The sequence below is a fragment of the Syngnathus scovelli genome, chromosome 2, assembly GCF_024217435.2.
Source record: "Syngnathus scovelli strain Florida chromosome 2, RoL_Ssco_1.2, whole genome shotgun sequence".
Taxonomy (NCBI): domain Eukaryota; kingdom Metazoa; phylum Chordata; class Actinopteri; order Syngnathiformes; family Syngnathidae; genus Syngnathus; species Syngnathus scovelli.
Genome location: NC_090848.1, coordinates 10,132,410 through 10,159,973, shown reverse-complemented (window position 1 = coordinate 10,159,973; position 27,564 = coordinate 10,132,410). Strand labels below are relative to the sequence as shown.

The 27,564-nt window shown below is 43.2% G+C and overlaps 3 protein-coding genes and 1 long non-coding RNA gene across 7 annotated transcripts; 2 read left to right on the top strand and 2 right to left on the bottom strand.

The window, feature by feature from the left end:
- Positions 1 to 51: 51 nt before the first annotated feature.
- On the bottom strand, positions 52 to 2,517 carry creg1 (cellular repressor of E1A-stimulated genes 1). The gene is made up of 4 exons (XM_049752854.2): positions 2,096 to 2,517; positions 1,081 to 1,200; positions 882 to 995; positions 52 to 592 (listed from the first exon to the last, which is right to left on the bottom strand). Exons 1-4 carry the CDS (start codon positions 2,372 to 2,374, stop codon positions 515 to 517), a joined length of 591 nt encoding a protein of 196 aa, XP_049608811.1. The 5' UTR covers positions 2,375 to 2,517; the 3' UTR covers positions 52 to 514.
- Positions 2,518 to 3,226: 709 nt separating this feature from the next.
- Positions 3,227 to 11,954, top strand: otud5a (OTU deubiquitinase 5a). The gene is made up of 9 exons (XM_049752818.2): positions 3,227 to 4,343; positions 5,385 to 5,478; positions 6,660 to 6,724; positions 7,846 to 8,002; positions 8,452 to 8,600; positions 8,900 to 9,085; positions 9,334 to 9,538; positions 9,999 to 10,070; positions 10,538 to 11,954. The coding sequence occupies exons 1-9, from the start codon at positions 3,759 to 3,761 to the stop codon at positions 10,672 to 10,674; spliced, it is 1,650 nt and encodes a 549-aa protein (XP_049608775.1). The 5' UTR covers positions 3,227 to 3,758; the 3' UTR covers positions 10,675 to 11,954.
- On the bottom strand, positions 11,619 to 27,313 carry LOC125988073 (uncharacterized). 2 transcript variants are annotated; one of them, XR_007488211.2, is made up of 2 exons: positions 27,174 to 27,313; positions 11,619 to 14,413 (listed from the first exon to the last, which is right to left on the bottom strand). It is a non-coding gene; the product is annotated as an uncharacterized lncRNA (long non-coding RNA). The 2 variants fall into 2 exon arrangements; XR_007488212.2 differs by lacking the exon at positions 27,174 to 27,313 and adding an exon at positions 15,120 to 15,258.
- On the top strand, positions 13,402 to 19,052 carry slc35a2 (solute carrier family 35 member 2). 3 transcript variants are annotated; one of them, XM_049752826.1, is made up of 6 exons: positions 13,402 to 13,545; positions 14,241 to 14,429; positions 14,692 to 14,843; positions 15,094 to 15,216; positions 15,509 to 16,062; positions 18,891 to 19,052. In XM_049752826.1, exons 1-6 carry the CDS (start codon positions 13,482 to 13,484, stop codon positions 18,916 to 18,918), a joined length of 1,110 nt encoding a protein of 369 aa, XP_049608783.1. In that variant the 5' UTR covers positions 13,402 to 13,481; the 3' UTR covers positions 18,919 to 19,052. The 3 variants fall into 3 exon arrangements, with proteins under 3 accessions (XP_049608783.1, XP_049608781.1, XP_049608784.1); XM_049752824.1 differs by lacking the exon at positions 18,891 to 19,052 and adding an exon at positions 17,424 to 18,684; XM_049752827.1 differs by lacking the exons at positions 13,402 to 13,545; positions 18,891 to 19,052 and adding exons at positions 13,725 to 13,858; positions 17,424 to 18,684.
- Positions 27,314 to 27,564: the final 251 nt, after the last annotated feature.

The following is a 27,564-nucleotide window of genomic DNA, read 5'->3' as shown; positions in this document are numbered from 1 at the left end:
CACAGCATCTCAACTTTGGATTTATATTTATTCGCAGAGAACATAGAGACATTCTATTAAACAACCTTTATTCACAAATAATATATTCATGTTCTCTCTAAAAATATAATTCATCAAAATGTTCAGGACAAAAATCAACGCAATCAATGTACAATTGTAAATGTATATATTGTGGCACTGTATCAAAAGATTTAAGAACACTACATTCATGAGAAATTGGCAGATAAGTCACATATATCAAAACCAGTGTCCTAGAAGTAGAGGAGGCCTAGGGAGTGACCATGGCCACCCCTAGCCACCATGTAGCTCCGCCCCTGTGTACATGTACCATTTCACACTCTAACAACACCTCACTTCAACTAAACACTGTCTTTCAATATTTATAAGAAGGCAATCCAAACATTCACACCGCAACCACAAGCATGGCACTCATAAATAACAGCAAATCAGCGATTCACTGGAAATAATTTGGAATATGATTCACTGCAAAGAACACACAAAATCCCTACGAACGTTACTTAGTTGGAGAGGCTTGGTAGTACTCATCGGGACTGACTGTCTTCACCCCGCCAAAATAATCCAGCACCCACACCTGTAACACAGAGGGGATGACAAGATATAGATATTTTTTTCGTTGTACAACGAGTCCCAAACTTGGGTTGTACCTTGGTTGTATATTTGTGGACCGTTAATTAAGAAAAACCTTTTCATACCTATGACGACTGGGGCACCGATTTAAAAAAACAAAACAAAACAAAAAAACTGTAGAAAAAAAACAAACATACAACAGAGAGCCGGGAGATGGCTCCCGCACAGCCACGTACCGCTATGCACACACATTTCCGGATTTGTCTCTCAAGCACACACCCGTACTCTGGTACCTGTGTGATGTTGAATTTGGCAAAGAACCAGTTGTGGTCTGAGGGCCAGCCGATCATCTCTGGGTGTCGACTGAAGAGGGCTTTCTTGGCAAACTCTGCCTCTGTGCCGTTCACCTGACGAAGGTAAGTAGGTGCACGTGAATGGTCTGACAATAGAACACGAATAGCATGAGTAAGTGCCGTGCCTGTGGGGACACACCTCCAGCATAGATCCGGACAGGATGATGTGAGCGCACAGAGGACTCTGGGGGTCGAAGCCCTGCTGGCGGCAGTAGTCAGTCTGAGCCAGAGACATGGACAAAGACGCCTGAGGGTTCACCTGCATTGATACAAAGTTTCATTATGTTTCAGTCAAGCTTTACACTGGACCCACAACTAAATTTGAATTGAAGCCCGTCCAATATGGAAGGGTTTTTGTTATGCTGATCACAATATTTTGAAAAAAAATTCCAATAACTGATTAATTGACCGATTATTTAAAAATATGTACCGTAAATAAAATAACTTTTTTCAGTTCATTACCACATACAACAATAAAGATATGAATTACAGGCAGAATTGTCAACTGTTTTACATTATTTTGTATTTGGGTATTTAATTAACTTTCCAACAGAGAGGAAAAAATAATTGTAAAAAATTGTTGAGATGCACATTTAATGCTCTCATGTTCAAAAGGTTTGACCATATGACATACTGACTGACCTTTGACCCCTCCTATATTTGGCGGCAGTAAAAACTAAAATGTCATCTGATCAATGTTAGGCCATATTTTAAAACCACGTTACTGCATTTCCAACTCGTGACTGGATGTCAAAACTGCTGATGCATAGTTGAAAAGCTGCTGAGTCATGGTGACTCTTCTTTAGTTGCATAACGTTTGCATGTAATATGTTGACTTGATGAATGGACACTTGAGCATGTTATATGAGGGGTGGATTGCTACAAGAAAACAATTATTTTAAGTGGCATAAAAGGTTTGATAAATCATGTGAACTATAAATGATTACATCAATTAGGGGAAGATGTGCAAAAGTTAGCATACAGTTAAGGATTATACCAAGTTGTTAATTTTTCAACTGTGTAGAAATGTAAACTACAAAGTGCTGCAAGTTAGAACACGAAAGATTATACTTAATTGCTTAAATTGTCACAGTTACGGGCACTTGCTTTAGGAATTGTTGACATTTTGTGAATCACAATTAAACAAACAATACCTGCAGGTCCTGGACGGAGATCTCCATACGGGTCAAGTACAGGTAAGGCACTCCGGAGCTGTAGCCTGGTGGCCCGTCGCTTACCGAGAACACGTTGGAGAAGGGCTGCCCCGCTACCGGCTTGTGGCTGCTTATGGTGGCCATGGAGGCCCAGTCACACTGGTGGGCGACGAAGCGGGCGACCCGGGCAACCTGGTCGTGTGGAGGCAGTTGGAACCTCGAAGAGGCCACGGCAAGGCCGAGGAATAGCAGGCAGACACCCCGCAAGAAAGCTCTCATTGTCGGCTCTAGAATTCAAACTTTGAACGCCTATCAGGGAAGTAAGCAAAGAACGCGCAGGATGATACTGTAAACAACTGGAGAACTAGAAGATCCGGTCCAGATTTTCGAAGTAACAGAGAGAAGCAATTACATCCGTAAATAAATTCTTAAGACGTAATGTACCCAAATAGGAACGCGAAGATCCTGTTTATATTTTCGAAGTAAACGTCGCTAATATTACTCGAATCATTTCAAAATAAGATAAAATAATATTCAAAGCACACTTTTGGCCGTGGGTCGGACACGATAAATATTTATTCAACACACTAAAACAAAACATTTTTAATAATACATTTAAACTGAAACTGATGTAAACTACAACTTAAACTAAAAAATATTAATGTAGTGACAGTTGAAATGATGAAAGCTTTGCTTGCTGGTCAGACGTTTTCTTTTAACTCTATCAGATTTCAACACACATTTTACACCGTGATTGCTAGGGAACAAAAAAATCTTAATGCCATCACACCTTCAGATGTAGAAAATATCTTCATTCAGGTTAGGTGTAATGAAGTAACTCAAAATCTAATCACAAACAAACGGATTGCCTGATAAGAACAACAGTTATTTAGTTGCCAACTCAAAACTAAGTATTTTTAAACCATTTAATTTGTCAGTGAATCACTGTCAATACTGCTGTGAATATTTAGATAGTTTTTATCTCGATGCAGGATGGATGGATGGATGGATGGATGGATGGATGGATGGATGGATGGATGGATGGATGGATGGATGGATGGATGGATGGATGGATGGATGGATGGATGGATGGTGTCTTCTCTCGCAGAGTAGAAAAGTTTTGTAACTTTTGTTATCTTCTTTATTGTAAAAATATGGTTTTAAAAGAACTCACCAAAAATATAAATACAGCAAAACCTTCAGATATTTTCTCCTCTAGGAGGTGATGATGCCATCTGCACTAAATATAAGTTTGCAGCATCGTAAAAGTATAATATCAGTAATTAATTTTCAAAATCGTTTTTGTATTCGCGGCAGTAACGTCGACAAAGTGACGTAATCACGCGGTCTGACCCGGAAGTGACGCAGACGGGCCCGTCAGACTATGTTGATGTTTTGTGCACGAGCTCTCGCCCGGGAAGACAGAGACGTATTTTTGTTTTTTTCTCGTTTGTTTGTGTGTTGTGTTCCGTCCAAACGTCGATGGGAATCGTCGTGTTGTCGACGGGCAACATTCGCTCGATGATTCGCGGCTAGCCAGACAGTTCGACGCCGAACACAGCCAATCTTTTGATCCAAAAAGGCGGACAACTGACTCGTCGCCCTCTACCCCTCCACCCCACCCCCACCCCTTCTCCTCCCGCTCCTCCTCCTCCTCCCCACCATGACGATCCTGCCCAAAAAGAAGCCCAGCTCCGGGGTTGGGGTCGCGGATCACGCTGATGACAGCGACCGACGGAGCGTCGCGGACCCTCACCAGCACCCGCACCCTCACACAGGGAGGACCGGAGCCCGGCCGCGGGCTTCTCCCCCGCCGTGGACGTACCAGCCCGCGCCGCCCTCTGCCAGAGACGAGCGGCGGAGCATCGAGGCGAGCTCCCGGCCGCAGCAGGCCTCTCCTCCTCCCGGCGGCTCCGTGGCCTCCGCCGGGCCGTGCGACGGCGGCGGCGGAGTCGGTGGCGGCGGCCTGGTGCCGACCTCCCGTGGGGACCTGGTGGTGCAGGCTGGCGTGGTGGGCTGCGGCGGGAGCATCGGCGGCTGCTGCTCCGGGCCCGGACTCAGTAAGAGGCGGCGACAAGCGGGCACCTGCTCCGGCTCGGCGGCGCTGGCCGGAGGGGGACAGGCCGGTGTGAGCGGTCCCGGCGGTTCGAGCCAAGAACCGGACGAGGGAGCCGGCGGAAACAACAGCGAGGATGAGTACGAGAACGCCGCTCGCCTGCAGGCCGTTGACCCGGCCACTGCTGAGCAGGTAAGCGCCGGAAATCTAATCTTTCTGTGGGGGTCCTGGGTCGCGTCTAAAATGGTTGCTCCGGGAATTGGGAGTGGGTGAATGACGCTTGTTTTAGGGTCACGTCAATCATGTCGTTGCCATGGCAGCATGTATCAGGTTGATGTACTTGATTATTTATCTTTTTAATAACTGTCACCCACTACCTTTCAAAGCAGATAATTGTACTTTCCACCCCAATTCTCACTTTTACTAAAGTCGACCGTTTTCATTATGTTTGTGAACCAACCATTGTCAAAAGAGCGCATCCGTGCAATTACTTGCTATGTAGCACTTTGAGATTCCTCCGAATGTAAAGTGCGTTACAAATATAATTTATTATTATTATTATTATTATTATTATTATCATTATTAATTGATCGGAGCACCAGAAATTAGACCGTCCATTAATGACTCTTTTTACATGCAGTCAATCGCTTTATAAAAACTGGCAGTATTCCTATTTTAAGGTAAATGCATGCAGAACGACCACTACGTCCTTAATCGAGATTTACGAATTCTGAACAAGACAACTGTCTTACCTGTTTTCTAACCCGAATATCTTGGCTTGTAAACGCAATTGAGCCTAACTTGAATACATTGATTTGCCCTTGGCATTTTTACATTATTTTCTATCATTACAGCAAAAATCACGCAGTGTGTGTGTAGATAGTGTGTATAAGTCTGTGCGTCTGGCTTACAACTCACATAAGCATGGCAGAGCTCGGAGATGTGGCACAAAAGCACACTTTTGGAGCAAAGGTGAAACAATGTGGTGTTTCAGTAGTGAGGGACATGATTAGAATATGTTTTATTTAAGGTAGAAATGAAAAAGCGGAAATGGTGTCTATTTGCACCATGACGTCAATGTGCGGGTGGCTTCATCCCATTTCCCATTTGGGCAAATTCTGTGATTGTTCAGTGCATACAATAAAATCTGATGAAATGTGACTATGTACATGCTGAAATAAACAGATAAGTACATTCTGACTGTGTGTGTGTGTCTGTGTGTTGTGTGTGCAGCAAGAGCACTGGTTTGAAAAGACCCTTCAAGACAAGAAAGGTTTTGTCATCAAGAAGATGAAGGAGGATGGAGCGTGTCTCTTCAGAGCTGTTGGTGAGTCAAATGCTTAGGTGTCACTGTTTTGTTTAGATAGCCAAAACACCGAAACTGTTTTTTGAGTCACATTCACTTGTTTTATTGTCCTTTCATTTTTGTGTATTTGTTTAGTTGGTTGTGCAAGCTAGTGTGTTCCGCTGCAAAATCCGCCATTTTGTGTTACCTTTGCGCCGAGAAACTAGTTTCAAGTGAATGGAAAAGGTTCTTTTTGACAAAAGTAGTGCTTTATTTGTTCTGTTCAGACTTTTACGTGTTTGGTTAGAAAGTCAAAAGTCACCCACTGTAGTAGCAGTAACAAACATTCAGTCATGTACTCACACACTGAAGATAAAATCATGCTTGTCTTGCGAAAGGTTTAAACGTCAGTTTTCTAGACATGCATTTCTCTGGTGGCTTGTTTGCTAACTTGATGCATTTACATGAGATATAGATACAAATACGCCTAAATCTTAATTTTACAGGGTTTAGTCATGGACCCCAATTTTATAAATACATTTTCAATTAGAATTTTAAATGGATGTTATAAGGACCGTACGAAGCTAAATGACTAGCGCGTAAACCTTAGCACTAGTGACTCGATGAATTTCGGTGACCAATTTAAAGGCGTTAGATAAAAAGTCGAGCTGTTTGGTCTTTATGACTGTTTTATTACAGTGTTAGAGATAGCTAGGGTTGTTTGGATTTGGAAAGGGGGAAGTTTGCGGAAACGCCTCATCCGCTCAGTCACTCTCAAGTCAGAGTGTGACTGGACACAGTAGTAGAATAAGTGGCTGCTTTATTCTCTCTTCCAGCCAATTCACATAGCATCAAAATGACTTACTCAATCCACCTGATATTGTCATCTTTGTATTGCGTCTCTTTTACTAAAATGTCAACAGACTTGGATATGTGCCAAGCATTCACTGTGACGGATGGCAAACGGACCTCTTCGGCTGCCTCAAAATATGCCTTTCAAAAAAAACTAGACTTTCTATATACGCGCTTTTGGGGTTAACGGGATTCCCAAATTGTGGACCCCAAAGTCCGCGTAAAAGCGAGATTTAGGTGTATATGAAATATTTCGTTCTGCACCGGTAACGTCATTTTGCAGCTTTTAGCAACAAATAGAGCCGCCAGCAAGCAACATCTCTGGAAAATTAGTTGGCAACACTAAATGTGTTTTTGTGCGTGTGTGTCAGCTGACCAGGTTTATGGCGATCAGGACATGCACGAAGTGGTGAGGAAACACTGCATGGACTACCTGGTGAGTGACACTTCTTGTCATTCCTACATGAGGTTAAAAATGTTTTGAAATGCGTATCAAATTTGTCAAATACTTTGTTTCACAAATAAAGTAATGCATTTAGAGATTTTAATTTGTATTTTTTGTAAATGACGATTCAACCAATTATTTAATGAAACAAATACAGACTTTTTAAATCTGTAAGATTTTTTTGGAGTCTGTATTGTCGGATTACGCAAGCTGGCATGGGCCGGGTGTGTTTCTGTCGGTCGTTGCTTGACCTGTTTGGGGGCGATTACACGGATGGATGAAAACCCACTTCCGTCCTTACTTAGTCTGTCCATTTTTGAAAATGTCTCCTCCTCCGTCCGCAAAATGGCCAAATGTCTTAGATGGACCGTTCCATTTCTGGGGCATCACTGCAATTTGAGCGATCATTTTGTGTCGTGCAGTCACAAGTGCTGCCAAGTCAACAACAGTGACAAAAGACAAGGCATGGGCGATCATTAATTTGAATATGTTATGAACGTACATTTCATGGTAAATCTTACCTGATATGATGAAGTGTGTGCTGCAAATACGAGTGTTGTCGATGATACTCTAAGTCCAATCCTTTGGCCTAATCGTGTTCAACCACAGCAATCTGTCTGACTGGCAGAGATGTGATAGAATTCCAAGTTTTTTTTCTATCCATTCATTCTTTCATCCTTCCATAACATCAAATTTGAACCAGGCTAGCTGTTAGCCAAGCGCATCAGCTAGGATTAACGCTACTTGGCTATTTGCATGACTGACTGCTACACCTCAATAAATCCAACCGAACCGTATAAACTGGTTTCAAAAGCTGTTCTACCCCTAGTATGCTTGCTTGTGAGTGCCCATACTCGCACAGCAGTGAGCAAAAGCTAGTTCAATGTTTATCACTGTGGCTTGGATGCGGTGAGTCGTAAATGTTTTAATTTTTTATATATTTTTTTAAACCTTTTTTCATCACGTTACGTAAAAGTTGTTGTAAGCAAGTGACGCTTTGCCTGGCGAGGCTGTAAGAAATGCCTGGCGCCCCACCAGACCTAAGAGAAAGCATTGGGGGACACTGAGTCGTAGTATTATGTGAGCTGTATGATTTTTTTTTTTCTTTGCAGATGAAGAATGCAGACTATTTTTCCAACTACGTGACAGAAGACTTCACCACGTACATCAACCGGAAGCGGAAAAACAATTGCCATGGCAACCACATTGAAATGCAGGCCATGGCAGAAATGTACAACAGGCCTGTGGAGGTGTACCAGTACGGCACAGGTATCTGCTGCTCGTTTTTGTCTCATTATGTCATTGTTAGTTTTAGGGCTGCAATGACTAATCGAATACTGTAACTCAGTCACAAAATTAATGGAATAGAATAATTCTCCACACGGATTGATGTGCTGCAGTCACACACCACTCTGTGTAGAAATAAGTCAGCATTTAGATAAAATGCAAAGTAGACCACAGCAGCATGTCTACCATTGCCAGCACAAGGTAACAGCTGACGGCCATGTCACTAGCCATCTTAGTCCCACCTTTAAAAGCCATACCTGCTCAAAAACACAAGATACTGTGGTAGAATGGGAGGATGGGTGGACAAAAAAAAATACCTGCATTTCACTTTTCACTTCTTTGACAATGTTCGATATCTGCAGCCCATGCTCATTGTTACTGCCAATCAGCTGCATCCACGGTAAGCCCCCCCTCCCCTCTTTCTGACACAGAGCCAATCAACACCTTCCACGGTATCCACCAGAATAACGACGAGCCCATCCGAGTGAGCTACCATCGTAACATCCATTACAACTCTGTGGTCAACCCCAACAAGGCCACTATTGGCGTGGGCCTCGGCCTGCCCGCCTTCAAGCCGGGGGTACGAAACTGCACGCTCGCACGCCATTTTTTATTTGCCCACGCATAGTGTGTACTGCTCCACTAGGTGTACTTGAAAAAATACGCCGCACGTTAGATCAAGAAGTAACTCGAGAAATAATTAGTTAAGCCCACTCTTCGGTCATTTTGCAGCTGAAGTGCATATCAACACATTTAGTAAAGTAGTCAGTTAACTCAAGATTGACTTGTCTTATTTGACACTTAATGCACTCCTGACAGAATTATTTTAATAAAATACATTGGAAAAATCACTTGACATATTTTAAACCGCGTTCCTAGTATGCGGACCAATCCCTGATGAAGTCGGCCATCAAGACGTCCGAGGAGTCGTGGATCGAGCAGCAGATGTTGGAGGACAAGAAACGAGCAAGCGACTGGGAGGCGACGTGCGAGGCCATCGAGGAGCAGGTGGCCAGGGAATCTTACCTGCAGTGGCTTCGGGACCAGGAGAAGCAGGCCCGGCAGGTCAGCACCTTCTCTGCTATTTTCCTTCCCTACTTTTGATTTATGGAAAGCAGAGTGAGAACCAAGGTCAAACAAAAGACAATTTGTTTGTGGTTCCTTGGTTCATCATGAGTGTCCCAACCTATGACTTTTTCAAGTCATCGCTTTTCGTTTTTGTTTGATCATTTATTGCTTTTTGTCACGAGCTAAAATGTGAAGTATGGGTGAACTTCAGCTACACCATCACTCGATTATCTCCACTCCTCCAGCCCAGGAAAGCAAGCGCCACCTGCAGCTCAGCCACGGCAGCAGCCTCCAGTGGCCTGGAGGACTGGACGGCTCGGTCTCCGCGGCAACGAGACTCTGACCCCTCCCACTCGGACCTCACCAGCGCCCCGTCAACAGTCATCAAACCACCTTCCCCTGCCGGCGCCGCCCTCATCCTTAATAAGCCGCCCTCACCTTGTGCGCCAGGTAACGCCCACTGATTAACGCCCACCGGTGAGCATCGGCGAGTGACTCGGGTAGCAAAGGGGTGAAAAATTCTCAGTAAATTTCTAGGTCATCCGGTAAATTAAGATTAAGATGGCCGGTTCTATTTTTTTGGGGGGGGCTCTTTTTTGTGAGTACTGCCAATAGAAAACCTGATCAAAAATTGCTTTTCAGTTGAAAATACCTACCAATAAGATCACATGAGCCAAAATTAGAGTTCTCCAAGTCAAAATTACTGTTAGTGTTTCATATAGCATCAGTTGCCCTGAAAAAAAAAAACTTTCAATTTGTTGAATTTCGGCTTCATTCTTGTTTAGCGCCATATATTTTCAATTAATCCCCACGAGAATTTTGCAACCCTACTGACGCACTTGCCTGGGCTACTTTGTGTGTGCATATCTTTAATGCTTGTGCTAACGTGCATGCGTGCGTGTGTTTGCAGGTCCCAGTAATCAGAGTCGTCATCATTTAGAGTACAGAGCCATTATGCAGGAGATGTCACCTACAGCATTTGGTGAGGAAGATCAGAGAGAGAGAGAGAGAGAGAGAGACCTTCCTAAACATTTTAATTTCATGGGGAAAAAAAACATTTCCATAATGCCATTCAAAATGTTAAACGTTCATAGCTTATAGGTTCATGGCCCACAATTTAAAGAATTTCAAGCATCGATATGTTTATTTTTTTTACAAGCTCATGAAACCCACAAAAACAGGAAAAGATCAAATCCTTGCAATTGTACAGTACATTGAGGAACATTGACCTTGAACTTTTCAGCAAAAGCCAGTATCTAGTCAAGTCAGTCATGATCATCTGTGGAGCAGGGGGAAGGAGAGAGACACCACCTTTGTCTGTGACACGTCTATCGACTGAAAATCCATGGCTACATTTGTGCAGTCTGACGTCTTCATTAGACTTGTCTGTTGCGCCCCTAAACGTCTGATCCTAGAATTACCGCTGATGTCGTGTAAATGTTTTCTCAGGTCTGAGCGACTGGGAGGACGACGAGATCCTGGCGTCAGTCCTGGCCGTGTCCCAGCAGGAATATTTGGACAGCATGAAACATCAGAGCGGCGCCGTACAGCATCGAGAGCGAGAAGCGTCGCCTGACAGCAGCTGATGGACGCACACACATGACCTATAACACCCCCTTCCCCGTGAACCACTGAAGACAAAGCCTGAAGAAAGAAATGCAATTATTTTTTCTCTCAAACCTTCATCCATCCTTCCCTCCCTTTGTCTATTCCTCCGAGCGGGTACTTGAGTGGATTCTGGCTCAACGAGGCAGTCAGGAACACGCTAACCACAAATCAAGTCACGGGAGAGATCTAATCCATGGGAACAAAACACGCATTTCTTCTGCTTGCATTTTCCGCGTTATCACATACGATCACTGACCCGCTACGACGGCAAGCCGGACGGCTTTTGTCCACAAAAAACAATGTTGTCACATGACCTCACGTTGATATTTTTGATTTTGTCGTAATTTATTCTGGTTTGCACAAGTTACACTGCTCACAAAAAGTTAGGAATACTGGGCTTTCGGGTGAAATTTCACAAAGAACCTAAGATGCACTATAGGAGCACATGGCGACTGCCACTCAGCCACTACTGCATCATTTTGATTGGCTGTCGACCCAACTGCAAGTTGATTTTGTCCACAATAGCCAAAACACAAAAAAAAGCAAGGTCATGGTGTCATCATTTCATCGTTAAATAGTTGCTAATTAGCGGCTATCCTAATCTACTTTGGTGACATGAGATTTCCTTGTGTCGTGTTATCAGCTAACAGTTAGCTGGGACATAGAGAAAATTATCCCAGGTTGAAATGTTTTTGACTCTTTGGATATTTTGTTCTACTTCATAACTCTCCTAACTGCATCACAATCATGTCATTCATCGCTTAGTGTGGCTGAATTTAGGCGGTTCTTTTTGACGAGGTAGTATTCGCATGTTTTCTGCTGACTGGCAAATTAAGTTTCCCTTCCGGTTTCTATAGAAAGATCGTTATTGAACATGTAGCACAATAAAGTGAGTAAGGCTAATCTCTGACATCATGCTACGCTCTCAACGCCTGAAGTCTACCCCTTGGCTTTGTACAACTTGAAAGGACTTCCTGTTGGCGACCAGTGTGTTTGAGTTCTATTGATAGGTTGGAAATCTATTTTTTAAAAATGTCTGTCTTCCTCTTACCTCTATCATCATCATCATTAGCTGCATGTTTGATCGAGACCAATATCGCCATGGAGACAAAGTGACAAATGAGAGACAAAAATAGAATTGCCACCTCTCAATGATTGATTATTGTTATAATTAATAATATAAGTTTGTTTTTATTTTATCGCTTGGGTTGAAAATAACTTTTTCTTGGAATAAAAAGAGGAAAATATTTCAGACAGATTGAGCTGCTGATTATTGGCTTTCTGCTTCTTTAGGTCAAGTCAAGTTGTATTTGGAATCTCTCCCTCACCTATAAGGTGCCATATCTCGATAGGCAGTTGCCCATTTATCATGTAGAAAGTGTAATATGGGTTGTTCCCAGTATTGAGTATTCTCAATCATGGATGCCTTTTTTAACTATTCTTTTTAACAAGCTAGAAAATAAAAAAAGCATACAATACTATGTTAGAATGCAATCTTTTAACAACCTTGCTTGGAAACTGGTTTGATATATCCTTCACATTCTTTACCTTTTACTGCTTTGATTTGGCTCTGTGTGCTATGAGGTGGTGTTTTGGTGGTCGGTCGATGATCCCGGGCGAGGGACCTGGATCTTTTTTAAGTTTTAAATTTTTTTTTTTTGTAATCTGATTTGGGGTTGTGTCCTTTAACATAATTTGAAAATCTGAGTATTTCAATTTGTAAATAAGAGTTGTTTAACGCTCAAGAACTTAAGAATTGGATGAGCAGTGGCCAAGATCATTGATAGTGCTATCTTAAAGTTAATAGATCAGACCACCAAGTGTAGCCAACCCGATATCGGCAATCAGGAAAAAATAAAAATAAAAAAGCAAAACCCGGACAGCCGCACACTACATATACCACCTGTTCATTAAGAACTGTATTTATTGTGAATAAAACATTTATATTAGATCGTTTATTTGCTTTGTTGTACATATCTTCAATTAAATAAAATGAATGCTTTGAATTTCGTGCTTGCGCTATGTTTTCCTCTTGGCAATGCATTGCTCTCCAGACGTCACATCACACACGGATGCGGACAGGGAGCGGAGCGCACTTTGCCTCTCCGAACTCGCCCACTCGCAGAGTAGTTCATGGGCGTCATGTAAATTTCTGAACGCGCCCTCCCTGTTCAAAATGTCTGCACATCCGCAAATGCCCGAGGTTTTTTGCTGGTGTGGTGGACCTCAGGACTTTCACGCAGCTGGCCTGCAGTTATGGGTGGGGTTATGTGTTTTTCAATTTGGCAAATCCGTCAAATTAGATTTGGGAATAAAATGGTATTCCTCACTTCTGCCACTGGTGGCCAGCAGCGTAAAGTGAACTTTGTCCTCAGCCAATGGGATTCCTTTCTAGCTCAAGTAGCCAATAGAATCCTCTCTGAAACAAACAAGTACTCGCTTGTTAGTACATAGTATCAACGAAGAGCTCTCACTGTTGCATATTACTCCACCACCTTGTTGATGTTAAATGCTTTCTCCAAAGACTATATTCTGAGAGAGTGATTCCTCACGCCGAGGTGTCTTCACAGCTCAAGGAGTTGCCTGCTACCCGAACGTCACGGCTACTCGGCGGGTTACCTCCTTCCAGCAGGGCCGGCGATCTTCCCGGGGCTGCTGTAGTCCTCCGCTGTCTCTTGGACCCAACGTTTGTCCGTCAGCCCCGTTAGAACGTGCGCTTGGGCCTCTGTTTTCTCTCAACGCCGTCAGCCGCTGCGAGCGGGGCGTTAGCCGGGCTGGCGCTAGCATGGCTGATAGAAAACCCACCCTAGTGGCCGAAGACCGGACAGCGAGGCGTGGGCAAGATGAAAGTAAGTGAAGGTTGGGGGTGAGAAAGCTGTTCCTATAGAGGCCGCGTTAGTTTTAGGTGGGGGTTTTGTACCTCGTAGAAGTGAGTTAGTTACATTTGTGACTTTTGTTAACTGTCTCTTGTTGGTGAGCACTTACTTGTACAGTTTCTTGTTTGTTGGTGTAATACTTCTACAAGTAGCACAGCCGTGACATCGCGGAGGTGCTAATGCTAAAGTGGAAGTGACCAGGTGGTGACGTGGCCAGGTACTGCTCGTTGGAGAGGGATCTCATTGCTGACATTACGCCCCTGGTTACACTACGCCACTATGCCTTGTAAGTGAGCGGGATGGACCGGCGCCAAGTCTGTATTTCTGTAGTGCAGTTCAGTCTCGTGTAATGAGCGCTATCCACATTTTCCAGCAAACAAAATGACGGGTCGCGAGCAGACCCGTAATGACTGGCAGACGCGAAAGACATGAAATTACGGCACTGCAGTAATGCACTAAAAAGCAGGTCTACTTCCAAGCACAGGAAGTAAATTAATCGATGACAGCATAATAAAGTTTTGGGGGCATAATAAATGAGTGATTTAACGTTTTTATTCATGTTGTGCTCATGAATGTTCTTTTCTGAATTTCTTGGATGATTATGGATTTTGGTACATACCTGACAGTGACAAGATGGTTGTGTATTTGTTTGTGTATGTGTGTATCAGTGTCAGTGAACCACAAGCTGAAATACATAAGTCTGGCAGTGCTGGTGGTCCAGAATGCGTCGCTTATCCTCAGCATCCAATACGTGCGCACATTGCCAGGCGAGGGCTTCCTGGCCACGTCAGCCGTGGTCATGGCGGAGGTCCTCAAGGTGTTGGCGTGTCTCCTCATTGTCCTGTTGCAGAAGAGATGTAAGTCTCATTGTTCACAATACCGGCATTATTAAGATATTACACAAATAAGTGTAAAAGAAAAACAAAATTCACCGATACATGCTGCAAAATCATTGCAGATTGTTTAATTTTTAATCTGACAAAATATAAAAACAGCAAACCCTCTCTAATATTTTATTTAAATAAATGGTTTGCTGATTTCTGACGAGTAATGAAACTAATTGTCTTGTTTGTTTGCGTGCGTATGTGTGTGTATGTGTGTGCACACGTGGTCCCTCAGTCAACGTAAAGGAGACGTTGTTGTTCCTGGTGGACACCATCTTCTTTCAATACAGGGACACGCTGAAGCTGGCTGTTCCATCTCTCATCTACACGCTACAGAACAATCTGCAATACATTGCCATCTCCAACCTGCCTGCTGCCACCTACCAGGTCACCATATTCATGTCCTACCACAAGACAAAGACTATCGCAAATGTTGTCATAACTGATAATAATGAATCTTCAGGCCTTCTTTTTGTTAGACTTAACCACCCTTTCAACATACAGACACAATTCATAGTAACGTTTAGCAGTTTCCAAAATGGTCAGAGTGAACGAGAGTATTTCTGAACGCGCCCTACTACCTAGAAAAATGGGATAACTCTCGGTGATGATGCTGACTATGGTGGCTGGTTCTCAGGTGACGTACCAACTGAAGATCCTTACCACAGCGCTCTTCAGTGTGTTGATGCTGAAGAAGACTCTGTCCAAAGTGCAGTGGTTTTCACTACTGCTGCTCTTCGTTGGTGTCGCAATTGTGCAGGTAAGGCGCCTCACTATGGAGGACTGAGTGCCAAAAATATTTAAAAAATATAATTACTTTATTGTCCTGCTTTGCATTGTTTTCCACATTTATGTTATTCGTCAAACTTGCCCTTGAAAGTTTGTGGGCGAGGCTAAAGCTGGGCTAACTCAAATATTGTCTAAGCCACTGAAGTGGAAAAACTGCTTTAGAATAGCTTTAAGCATGACAAATAACTATAGGTGTCATGATGGGCGGTACTATCCGGCCCAACCCTCTTCACCACGTGAGTGTGTCTACTTGTTGATTGCAGGTCCAGCAGGGGGCCAGCAAGGAGACGGACAAAGCTAATCAGAACTATGTGGTAGGCCTGATGGCCGTGGTCATCAGCTGCCTGTCGTCGGGATTCGCCGGCGTCTACTTTGAGAAGATCCTGAAGGGGAGCTCGGCGTCCGTGTGGGTGCGCAACGTGCAGCTGGGCATCTTCGGCACTACGCTGGGCACGTTGGCGATGTGCTGGAACGACGGTGCCGCCGTAGCTCACCGCGGCCTCTTCTCGGGCTACACCTCCATGGTGTGGTGCGTCATCCTCAACCAGGCGTTTGGCGGCCTCCTGGTGGCCGTGGTAGTGAAGTACGCCGACAACATTCTGAAAGGCTTCGCCACCTCCTTCTCCATCATCATCTCCACCATCATGTCCATCTACCTGTTTGCTTTCCACGTGGACCCACTCTTTGCCGCCGGTGCTGGGCTAGTCATCAGCGCCGTCTACATGTACAGCCTCCCTAAATCGTCATCCAACCTCACTTCATCTTTCCCGACGTTGAGAACTGAGGACGTCGCCATGGTGGAGACCTTTCAGACAAAGTCAGTGGTGGTCAAGTGACCCTTGAAATCCCCTCCTCTACTCTCTCTCTCTCGCGGGCTGTGTTCGGAATCATTCACTCATTCCCTACTTCCAAATCGCAATTACCGTGTTGGGTAGGGACAGAGCCATGCTGCCCATCGCAAAAATGTGCGCGTGATTAACACCTACGCAAAGAAGTTTATAGTTGCTTGTAGATGCCGCATGATAGCGCCAAAGCAATACTTTTATATTCCACTCGGTTTTGGACTGAGTGCAAATACGGGAGTTTTTAAGCTAATAACAGGTGATTGTTTCCCAAAACAAAAATGTGTCAGGTATTGGTGATACCATGAGTGTGAATCAAATTTGACATGTTCAGGGCAACACTGTCGCGGATGTTTTTTTAATTTTTTTATTTCACGATTTTCGTGCGCTCACCTGTGAAATTTCAGCTGCTGGTTGTCGTCACTGTTGCAGATTTACAACATACCACATCTTTCTCAGCTAGCGTAACTTTAATAATAGATATTCAACAAATCAAATGTAATGCATCATATTTGAAGTAGAGCACTTTATGTCCATCCGCGTTATGTGTTGCTCGACTACTAAATAGTCCCCCCAGGAATATGCAGAGAAATTGTTGATTGCGCAGAGAACAATAGTAAATCGGCAGAGAGCAATTCTTGATTATGCAAGTATTAAGAAAGAAAAAAAAACTTGCAATGGCCAGTTGTAAATCAAATTATGGATTTACGAAGAGAGCTACATCGAGGGCACTCTGAAGAGCAGGCGTTCCCAACTTTTATGAAACTGAGAGCTGCTTCTTGCAAACGGATGATTGCGGATGGCTTCTCATCTCATACACTTCAATAACATATTTGCTCAAATATGCTTATGTCGTCTTCAATGCCAAATGATATTCACCAAGGGGAAGACCGGGCCAGAAAAATGAGCACATTTTTCTGTTTCAATTGCCTTGATGGAAAGTACAACCAAGGCTGGCATGATTGGCATTTGTTCAACATTTTCAGATTCTGGACCTTTCTTGACTCCCAGCAAAATGGCCTTCAATGTGCACACTATCAGCCGATAAACCTGATACTGATACATTTATGCCAACCGGGGGAAACAATCACATCTGCAGAGTGTTGATTTGTCTGTGTGCGACTTGAGCAAATCGCATTTAATGGCCTGTGAACTTTTCTCACCATATTCGCAGGTGTGCCAGGGATTTTTATTTATATATATTTATCATCACAGCCTCTGCCCACTTTCTGTCTGCTTTTGACCTCCCGCCTAACATACTAAACGCACAAGAGCCAGAGAAGGAGCCTTACATGGAGAATGAGGCCTTATTGTTTGATTGTTTATGATCCTTTAGGAACCAAGCGCTCGCCAAGGATCGATCGCTTGATGTTTGATCGGCTCATTGGACTGAATAAAGAAAAACGTGCCGTCCTGTGTCGGCGGACCGAGAGCGGCCCGCCTGCGAACTTGAGACTGGTGCTTCTTCTCATCTGAACCCAGCCATATAACCGTTGAGTCACGTGATTTGTGGCCGCAGCATCCGCGAACGTCATGTCATCGCCGGCCGACCAACCTCATGAAATACTCATATTTGTGCCCTAATATTGATTGGCGGCCAGTCATTTGTTTAGAATGTGCCCTGACATTCCTTGGCAACTTTTGTCTGTATGTACCAGCAACCAGTCCACCGTTTGTATCTACCAAGATTGGCAACCAGTCCAAGGTCAGCTGCGAGAGTCTCTAGCTCACCCATGACTCAAATGAATACCTCAAAAAATGAATCCATTGATAGAACAAAATTATCCTATGACGCAAGTGAATGCCAAATGCGGTCTTGTGACTCAATTGTGTGGTCAACAGGAAGAACTTGTTCACACACCTTGGGCACGACTTTTTTTTTTGATTGCCTTCCACTGGGCTCCTTTTATCTTATGCACAAAATGTGTAAAAAAAAAAAAAATCTGCTCGGCGCTGTTTCTTCAGCGTGTCTTGGCAGCCATGTTCTTCTGTAAAACTGGGGCTGTCCTTTCAATTATCGTGATCACTTAAAATATATGTGTGTAAACATTTTTCCATCAAAATTTGAGACAGTGCAACTGAAAATTTCATCCACTCGTGGCAGTGCAACCAGTAAATTTGCTGATTTAAAAAAAAAAATACTATTCTTGAATATTTTTGCTGAGAAACTTATGTTCCCTACTTATCAGCCCATTTATCAGTAACGTGGTGAAAATTAATCGGATAAATATTACTTTGCAAATCAATTTACAGTGCGCACCCCTGCAATTTCAGGTTGGGGCAACAGTGTTTCTAGCAACAACAAGAAAAAGTTTGTCTGGAGCCATATACATATATAATGTGGGAAGTTGTGAAGATTAACGTTTCGGCAACGTTGAATGCTGCTTTGGGAATTTGTATCAATGAGTTTGTACTTGAATGATTTTTAAAAAAAATATATGTAAATATATGTATTTGAAGTATAATGCGAGAATGCGGATTTGTATGTGGTTTACACCTTTGTTGTTAATGCTGGTGGAAGTAAAGACTGTATTCTGGCCTTCCAGACCAGGTTTGACATACCACCAAGTTGCAATAAAAGTGTTGTTACCGACTAATATGTATTAACATCATGAAGTCCTGTATATTGATAGCCATCTTAATAAGGGGGAGAGTGAAGGAAGAACATGTGCACACATTGAGTTTTGATGTTCTTGCATGAAAACAAACAATATCAACTTCCCGGACTTGCTAACCTCCAGGGTTCTAACCATAAGCCTCTTCTTCCTCCTTCTCTTCCTCTTCATCTGTCTCCATCGTGCAGGTGCGACAGGAAGGAGAAAAGAATTTGAGACGGGAGCTGTCACCTACATGAGGAACTACCCTCGTATCTAAATTTAAGCTTTTTTTTTTCAATTTTAATTCAAAATAACTGAAAAATTAGCAACCCCGTGTCAAAGTAAAATAAAAGTATTTTGTGTTTGTATGTCTGTACATAGTGTGCCTACATGCGCGCGTCTCAATGGGTATGCGCAACGTATGTGCAATTTCATTTTTCGGCCGTAGGTGGCAGTAGCGATTACAAACTAATGTCCTGCGGAATGCATCTTAATGCTGCATTCAAGGAGAATAGGAAGTCGGACTAACATAAGTGCACAAGAACGCCCCTTATCTGGGAGGTCTGAGTTGCGAAGTCGTTCAAAAAAAACGACCCCAACTACTGTTGGAATAATTTTAAGTAAAGCTTTGGCCTGCCAGAGCTGGAGGCCTCGCCTTTACGAGTTTATCTTTTCCTTTTATCTCTTTGTTCCTTTTATGTGATAGGGATGTCTTTTGATCCCTGTCAGCCATTTGTACCTTTCCTGTCCTTATGTTGTCTGTGTGTTTTGGTTCCCGTAAAGAGTCCTTCACTAACAATGAGCAGGGCTTATTTGCATAGGTGAAATGTTCTTTGTTTGATTCACAGGAATGTCATTCCTTCTATTTAGATATAGGTTTGGTTCATAGATTGTAGTTTATCAGACCTGTTTTTCTTTGTTAAGGGATACATACAGTTAGAAGTAGTTGCATTAAAGTTATCCCATATTTACTCAATGTTTGTTTAAGGAACTGCATACCGGTTACCTCACGTTTGCTTAATGTGTGTTGAAATGTTTAGGACAAGTTACTTATTACTATTGTGTGTTAATTACCGAGTAGATAAAGTTAGCAAAGGTCTAGTTGCATTTGTTCCACAGCAAAGCGGCAATCAACGTGCGTCAGGACATTTGTTGACCTCGAGGACAGGTCAGCCAACTGTGAAGGAAGACAGCTGCGGACGGCCTCTGGACGGCCTCTGCGGGGGGGTCAAGAGCCAACAGCGAAGTGCTAATTCACACCACACTACATTCTTTTGCTAATCAGCGTTGCTACAGACACAATCCCCCTCCCTTTAGTGTAGCAACGCCTCTGTAACCAGGGCAACCATAACATTAAAAAGAGGGGCACGTGGAGTAAAGACTCAGAACTGATGGAGGTTGTAACTGAGATTGCTTGCTCTATCGTTCTCCTCGCGAGTAAACCTGTTCTGGTTGTCTTCTCCTCTTCATTCCAGTGAGTGATTTAATGTCTAATCGTATTTAGACCCAACATTTATTTGGTCCTTCGAGCCGGATGCCAACACACCTGAGGATTCCAGCGGACGGCAGCAGAGATCCAGAAAGACCGCGCGCGGCAGGACCTTCCTAGGTGGGGTCCTAGAATCCTTTTCAAAGGCTGGCTGTCTGCTCGTCAGCTGGGATCCAAGGGTTGAAGGCAGTCCGAGGTGCAGAGGTGAAGAGAACCAGAGGGTGAGTTTGTTTTTTTTTTAAAAAGGAATGAGCGGCCGAGGGCTCGGTGCCCTATAAAAGTCCTAGGACAGAACGGAGAGGTTCGTTCTAAAGGTACCTAAACGGAAAGGTCCGTTTAAATAAAAGTTACACAACGCCAGTGTAACAAACCGGTTAAAGGACAGAGGTGTCCGACGGGGAGGCCCGTCAAAAGTAAAAGGTCAGCGGAAGACCACGTGATGCCGAAAATTCCGTAATACTGAGTGATTGAGAGTGTGAATGGGAGTACGTATCACTAGATACAGTATTCCATATTAAAGCAGTGGGGAGCACATAACGTGGTTCTGTGGACGCAATAGGCAAGGATTCTCCACCAGAACTCTGGTAGAAGTGAGAATCACCACAGGATCTTTTCGTTATCCCACTGGAAACACCCGACTTTAGAAACCCCTATGGTTTTACAGTTGGGACCAAATTGATTAAAATGGGGAACGGGAAGAGTAAAAATAATATCCAAGATAATCTTAAATGTAAAGATTGGAAAATAATTGAAAGGCAGGATCCCGACCGATTTAAAAACCTCGATAAATGGGTTAAGAAATATAAATTTGAGGGACAACTAAAAACAACCAAATTGATAGAACTTAGAGGCGCCATGAAAGAGGAAACAAAGAGAGACCCTAGGAAGATGAAAAAAGAAGGAGATGAGGATGTGGTGTTTTGGCTCAAAGTAGCAGGAGAGAGAGAGAGGGGAGAAAAAGAGGAAGTGGAGAAGGCACTGTATTGTAGGAAGGAAGATGATGAGACTGGGCCTAATGGTAGGCAGGCAAGAGATAATCAAAAATTACAGAGAGCTAGAGAAGAAGGGGGAGGTGTAGAGGAAGTAGAGAAGCACGTAGGGAAAGCACATGCTACAACTTCAAAACATAAGGTCATAGAGAAGTTGTATCCACAAATACCCGACACTGGTGCACAAGAGGGGTCAAACCCCCCTTATGGGTTAACAGACAGAGCCACCAGACAGAAAAACCCAATAGAAATGGATAGGTCAAAGGAAATGAGAGCAAATTATACAGAGAAAGGGAGAACAAAGCAAAATGATAATGAAACCTTTGATGAATATCGAGTGCGCATGACAAAAGTGTTTAAAACACACAGTGGGCTGGTGGAAGATATTGCGCCTCAAGGTGCTTATCAACAGCAATTAAAAAATGCCATCCACGCAGGGTCCAGGCCAGCAATACAAGGCTGGGTGATCAAACATTATATAGGCATGAACACCGGAACTTTGGAGGAATACATAAATCACGCCCTCCATGCAGAAAAAGTCAAAGAAAAACAGAAACAAGTGAAAGCGACAAAAGACATTTTTTTGGTAGATGAGAACAGTGAACCTTTCTACCAAGATACAGGCAGAGGGTGGAAAGGCCAGAGGGGGCGAGGAGCCACTAATAGAGGAGGCTCCAAGGGCCACGGGAGAGGATTTGTACCTTATAGTGAACGTGAATGCTGGAGTTGCGGAGAAAAAGGTCACATGGCACGTGACTACACATATAAACAAAAACAATAATGACTAGTACAAGATCAAAATAAATCAGATTCTCATGTAATAAAGTGGGGACCTGGCAGCCAAAATTAAAGAGAAATTAGCTTAAATATACAGGAGATATTTGTGTTAAAAGGATAAAGTAAGATAAAGAAACACTGAAGTTAAAATGTGCAAAATAAATGGAACTGAATTACAAATAGCTCCTGAAACTAAAATGGAGAATAAATCTGACATGTAAGATGAGCAAAAAGGGTGTTCTTAGTACGCTCTATGTGGTCTTATATGTTGTGCGTCAACCTTTTGTGCTGGTGTTTGTGTGTGCGTGTGCGCAGAGGATCCTCATGAATGTTGTGTATATGTGTGAGCGTGTGAGTGAGATGTGTGTCCTATGTGTGTTCAGGAGGCTGTTGAGCAATAATAAGGTAATTGAGAAGTGGATGATGGTGTGCTTAAGTTGGTTGGAGAACCTAAGATGAGCAGTGTGTGGCAGTAGAGAAAATAAGACGTGTGTGGCAGAAAGTGACTAGAACGGTGGCTTGATAGGACGAAAATAAGAGACAGCAAATGTTGTGTAGAAGACAGTGAAAGATGTTGTATGTGACATTGAAAGGGGGCAACAGCCCTTTGAGAGGGTGAGACTGATAAGCGTGCCTGCGCTCGCGCGTAGTCGCGGGTCGGGGCTGTGCGCGTAGGCCTGTGCTATGCTCGTGTGGGCGGTGGGCCGGCATCATGATTGTTGCAGGAAATGGCCAGCCTGTGACCAATCAACATTGATGCCGCGTCCCCCCCTCGCACGGGGGGTGCTGTGGCTGTGAGCGAGGCAGGGAAAGTGTGAGTTTCTCAGAGAATGTTTGAAGCAGGGTGATGCTTAAGGAAGATGTGACATTAGCATGAAGGATAAAAGGCACTGATGAAAAAAAAAAATATATATATATATAATATATATATAACCAAAACGTCAAAATAGAGGATGACGTTTGCGCAGCGTCGTTTGTTGGTATTGTTTGTGATCTGTGTCTCTGCTGTTTTTGTGTTGTCTGTGTGCTGTCAGCGTTATGTGTTAAAAGGATGAAATTGGCTAATATACGTAGGTGCACAAAATAAATTATTAGACTGTAGTCTATCTGATTTGCACCGCAAAACAAAATCAATTTTGAAAAAATAGAAAGTAAAGAAAAGCAAGCAATTTGTTTATGGGCAGAAACTGGTCCACACTGCATTAATGCCTAGCCTTGATGAAACAAAATTTGAGAGATGGAAAGAACTTGCTTTCTGGAATTGGATGAAGAAAAATTATGTAATAACGACATTTTAAAGCTAAATTTAAAATTTGAGAATAAGAGAGCGATTGAGCTAGTTAAAGTTAAGAAACAACAACAATTAACTATTATATTAATTTACTGGCAGTTATTTTGTTGATTTTTTTTTCCGATTGGTGGATTGGTTTATCACTTTAAGGAAGAAAAACTTCCGATGCAAATGGGCAGCAATATTAACTGCCCGTACAAATGAACAGATAACTTATGGGCAGCAATATTGAGCCATGAAGTTGTCACGTGATGTTGACTTGACACATGGCTCAACAGGGGGGATGAAAGGGCAGTTCAGTCGGCTTTATACAACATATGGATTTGATTCATATACAAAACATTTATAAAAAAAAAAAAAAAATTGTAAAGCTTGTTTACCATGTGCTAAACTCAATCCACAGGGTTATAATGCCTGGTCATAATAGATGCATTCTCAAAATGGATTGAATTGGCTTCAAAATAAACACTGAATGCCTTAACAGTGGCAAAAATGTTATGTAACGAAATAATACTTTGGCAACAACAGCTGTAGAAGTTAAAGAATGGAATTAATATCTCTAAAATGAATGTTTGATAATTGATTTCAGGTAACTACCTATAAGAGTAACTGGTAAAAGAAACGATTGATTGCTAAATGGAAAAACAAGCTGCAAACCAGAGAGAAAAAAAAAAAGAAAAAAAATGAATATGTCATGTGTATGGGTTTGCGACCGATTCTTTATGTTGTACCATTACCATTGACCAAAGATTGTGTGAAATCTGTCACGTCTACTGATTGTGAAATGTGCAACAGAGCGTTCTATATAATATCCGTTGAGGAAAAGAAAAGAAACCACTGCTTCTAGAGAATGTAGTAAAGCAAAATTGTATATGTATCGACACGCCAAGATCTGGGGAAAAGCTGGTAAAAACCAAAATGTCTTTAAATTTGAGAGGCGACGATAATCTGACTTTAATTGATGCAATTAGAGTCCCCATAGGAGTTCCTGATTAATAAGAATTAATTGACCAAATTGTAGCAAGATGGGAGTCTTGTTGGTGGTGTACAATAAACAAAAACGTAGACAGGATAAATTACATCCATTACAACGTGCAAAAATTGGGCAATTGGACACAAGCGGGGCTTGAGGCAGTGCATGAACAGCTAGCCACGACTTCCCTAATGGCCTTCCAGAATCGCATTGCTCTTGATATGTTGTTGTCTGAGAAAGGAGGGGTCTGCGCAATGTTCGGAGAACAGTGCTGTACCTTTATCCCCAACAACACCGCCCCTGATGGGAGCCTGACAAAGGCCATTGCAGGCCTGCGAACCCTCAACACGAGGATGAAAGAGCACTCTGGCGTGGACACATCAATGTGGGACAACTGGATGCATGCCTTTGGGAAGTATAAAGCACTTGTGTCCTCAATTATAATATCAGTTGCAGTATTTACTGCTATACTCACCTTGTGTGGATGTTGTTGTATTCCATGTCTGCGTGCTCTGTTTAACCGTCTCATCACTACAGCAATATCGCCCATGGAAGACAGGATGGCCCGGGTATGCCTAATGTCTGAACGCCAACATGTTGATGATAACGATGAAGATGAAATTTTTGCACTTGAGTTTACAGACTTTTTTCCAGATCTGGGTGTTTCCGAATAATGATGATGCAACAACTAACCTTTTTGGGTGTAAACATATTTGTGCTCATGCCTGTGATCCGACAACTGAAAATCGAGTGAAGTGGTTGTTCTTGGTGATGAAAAACTTGAGCTAATATGTGATAAACAGGGAGGAAATGTTGGAATAATTTTAAGTAAAGCTTTGGCCTGCCAGAGCTGGAGGCCTCGCCTTTACGAGTTTATCTTTTCCTTTTATCTCTTTGTTCCTTTTATGTGATAGGGATGTCTTTTGATCCCTGTCAGCCATTTGTACCTTTCCTGTCCTTATGTTGTCTGTGTGTTTTGGTTCCCGTAAAGAGTCCTTCACTAACAATGAGCAGGGCTTATTTGCATAGGTGAAATGTTCTTTGTTTGATTCACAGGAATGTCATTCCTTCTATTTAGATATAGGTTTGGTTCATAGATTGTAGTTTATCAGACCTGTTTTTCTTTGTTAAGGGATACATACAGTTAGAAGTAGTTGCATTAAAGTTATCCCATATTTACTCAATGTTTGTTTAAGGAACTGCATACCGGTTACCTCACGTTTGCTTAATGTGTGTTGAAATGTTTAGGACAAGTTACTTATTACTATTGTGTGTTAATTACCGAGTAGATAAAGTTAGCAAAGGTCTAGTTGCATTTGTTCCACAGCAAAGCGGCAATCAACGTGCGTCAGGACATTTGTTGACCTCGAGGACAGGTCAGCCAACTGTGAAGGAAGACAGCTGCGGACGGCCTCTGGACGGCCTCTGCGGGGGGGTCAAGAGCCAACAGCGAAGTGCTAATTCACACCACACTACATTCTTTTGCTAATCAGCGTTGCTACAGACACAATCCCCCTCCCTTTAGTGTAGCAACGCCTCTGTAACCAGGGCAACCATAACATTAAAAAGAGGGGCACGTGGAGTAAAGACTCAGAACTGATGGAGGTTGTAACTGAGATTGCTTGCTCTATCGTTCTCCTCGCGAGTAAACCTGTTCTGGTTGTCTTCTCCTCTTCATTCCAGTGAGTGATTTAATGTCTAATCGTATTTAGACCCAACAACTACATTGTGACGTAACTGGACAATGGCGACTCCATGGAGACCCCAGTACATCCATTCATTTTCAACACTGTTTATCCTGTTCAGGGTCACCGGCGTGCCGGAGATTCTAAGTGACGGTGTGCATGTGGGTGTGATTTGTTATTCGTCTCTACAAGTGCCCTGGTACTAACTGGCGACCAGTTCAGGACCTGCCTTTGACCCAATGTCAGCTGGGCGAGACTCCAGCACCACCCGCAACCCTGAACAGGATCATCGGATAGTGATTCCATTTCACGCAGAATCATCCCTCTACCCCTGGTTTAAGAGTAGTTTCAATTTAGTGGGCGCACTCGGGTTTCACATTTGGGTTCCAACCCTGTTGTTTGTTTGATTTTTTTTTGCTTCCAAGTAGGGTTTCAAGCCAAGTTAAGATTTAAAACAGGGCATAAGGTTTCAAAGGCTAAACGATACAGTTTGTGATTTCAAGCCCAGATTAGTGTTTAAGGTCACGGCTAGGTTTAGTTTCAAGGTAGTTAGGGTTTCTTGTCCTCGATTAGGGGTTTGAACAAGGATTGGGGTTTTAATGAAGGGCCTCAAGTTAAAGTTAGGGTTTAAAGTTAGTTTTTTAGGCCTGGGTCAAGGATTTCAACAAGGGCTAGGGTGTAAATCCAGACTTTGAGTTTCAAGTTTCGAAGAACCTCTTGCCATGTGAACAGTGCGCACGGTTGGAGTTTGCGTCTGTGTCCGCTCGAGGGAGACAAAGACTTGATTCAGGACGGGGAAAACAAGTGCAATTAGTTATGACGTCTGCTGGTTGATGATGTGAATAAAACATTTAACGTTTACCAATTTTGATTTATTGAAATCATAAACTTGATTCATATAACGCTCTTCACAGGACCATTAATGATGTTAAATTGATTGATTGATTGATACTTTATTGAAAAATTGAAAATGAAAGAAAAGCAACACTGTGTGTGCTAAAAAGTTTGTGTGTGCGTGTGTGTGCGTGTTTGTGTGTGCGTGTGTGTACTTTCTTTGTGCATGAGAGTGTGTAATCGTGTTCTCGTGGATGTCTGCGAGGGTTTGGTGTGCGTTTGAGCGCGCATTGGTGTTTGCCCACGTGGTTTTGTGTGCGAATGTTGTATGTATGTTTGTGCTTGCGTCTATGTGTGCGTTATTTAAACATGCTCCACACCACGCATGATATTGTCCCGTCTGCATTCCCATTAATGAAGTTCATTCATTCATTCCAAGGGAGACCCCTACCTGTGACGTCAGACATAAAGCGGGGGCAGGCTTTGCACAGTGACGTCACCCTGAGCAGCATCCCCTTTAAAAGGCTTGCGCTGGACGCCCGGGCGCTCACAGGATCAGCAGCAGGATCAGCCAACCCCCACCCAGTTTGCGTTTGGTTCCATAAAGACGTGCGCGTTTCGGTGAAGATCCTCCACCAGCCACCCCGCTTGGACTGGAAGGAGGACTCGGCGACCCCATGCTCGTCGGGCGGTGACCCTCACCCCCTCCCTACCCTGAGTCTGCCCGCCGATGAGATTCTTCAAGCTGACGTTCAAGTGTTTTGTGGACTGTTTCTGAACGTCGACGTCGGAACACTTGGGCGTTTTATTTGGGTTTGATTCTTTTGGACCGTTTCCATGTT

Bases quoted from the DNA above. Each gene is read 5' to 3' on its own strand.
- otud5a (XM_049752818.2), top strand. From the start codon at position 3,759: ATGACGATCCTGCCCAAAAAGAAGCCCAGCTCCGGGGTTGGGGTCGCG. The intron at 5,479-6,659 runs GTGAGTCAAATG...CGTGTGTGTCAG, and splicing joins GTGTCTCTTCAGAGCTGTTG to CTGACCAGGTTTATGGCGAT. The intron at 6,725-7,845 runs GTGAGTGACACT...TTTTCTTTGCAG, and splicing joins AACACTGCATGGACTACCTG to ATGAAGAATGCAGACTATTT.
- slc35a2 (XM_049752824.1), top strand. From the start codon at position 13,482: ATGGCTGATAGAAAACCCACCCTAGTGGCCGAAGACCGGACAGCGAGG. The intron at 13,546-14,240 runs GTAAGTGAAGGT...TGTGTGTATCAG, and splicing joins GAGGCGTGGGCAAGATGAAA to TGTCAGTGAACCACAAGCTG. The intron at 15,217-15,508 runs GTAAGGCGCCTC...TGTTGATTGCAG, and splicing joins TTGGTGTCGCAATTGTGCAG to GTCCAGCAGGGGGCCAGCAA.
- creg1 (XM_049752854.2), bottom strand. From the start codon at position 2,374: ATGAGAGCTTTCTTGCGGGGTGTCTGCCTGCTATTCCTCGGCCTTGCC. The intron at 996-1,080 runs GTGTGTCCCCAC...TACCTTCGTCAG, and splicing joins TGTCCGGATCTATGCTGGAG to GTGAACGGCACAGAGGCAGA. The intron at 593-881 runs GTACCAGAGTAC...TCTGTGTTACAG, and splicing joins CCAAATTCAACATCACACAG to GTGTGGGTGCTGGATTATTT.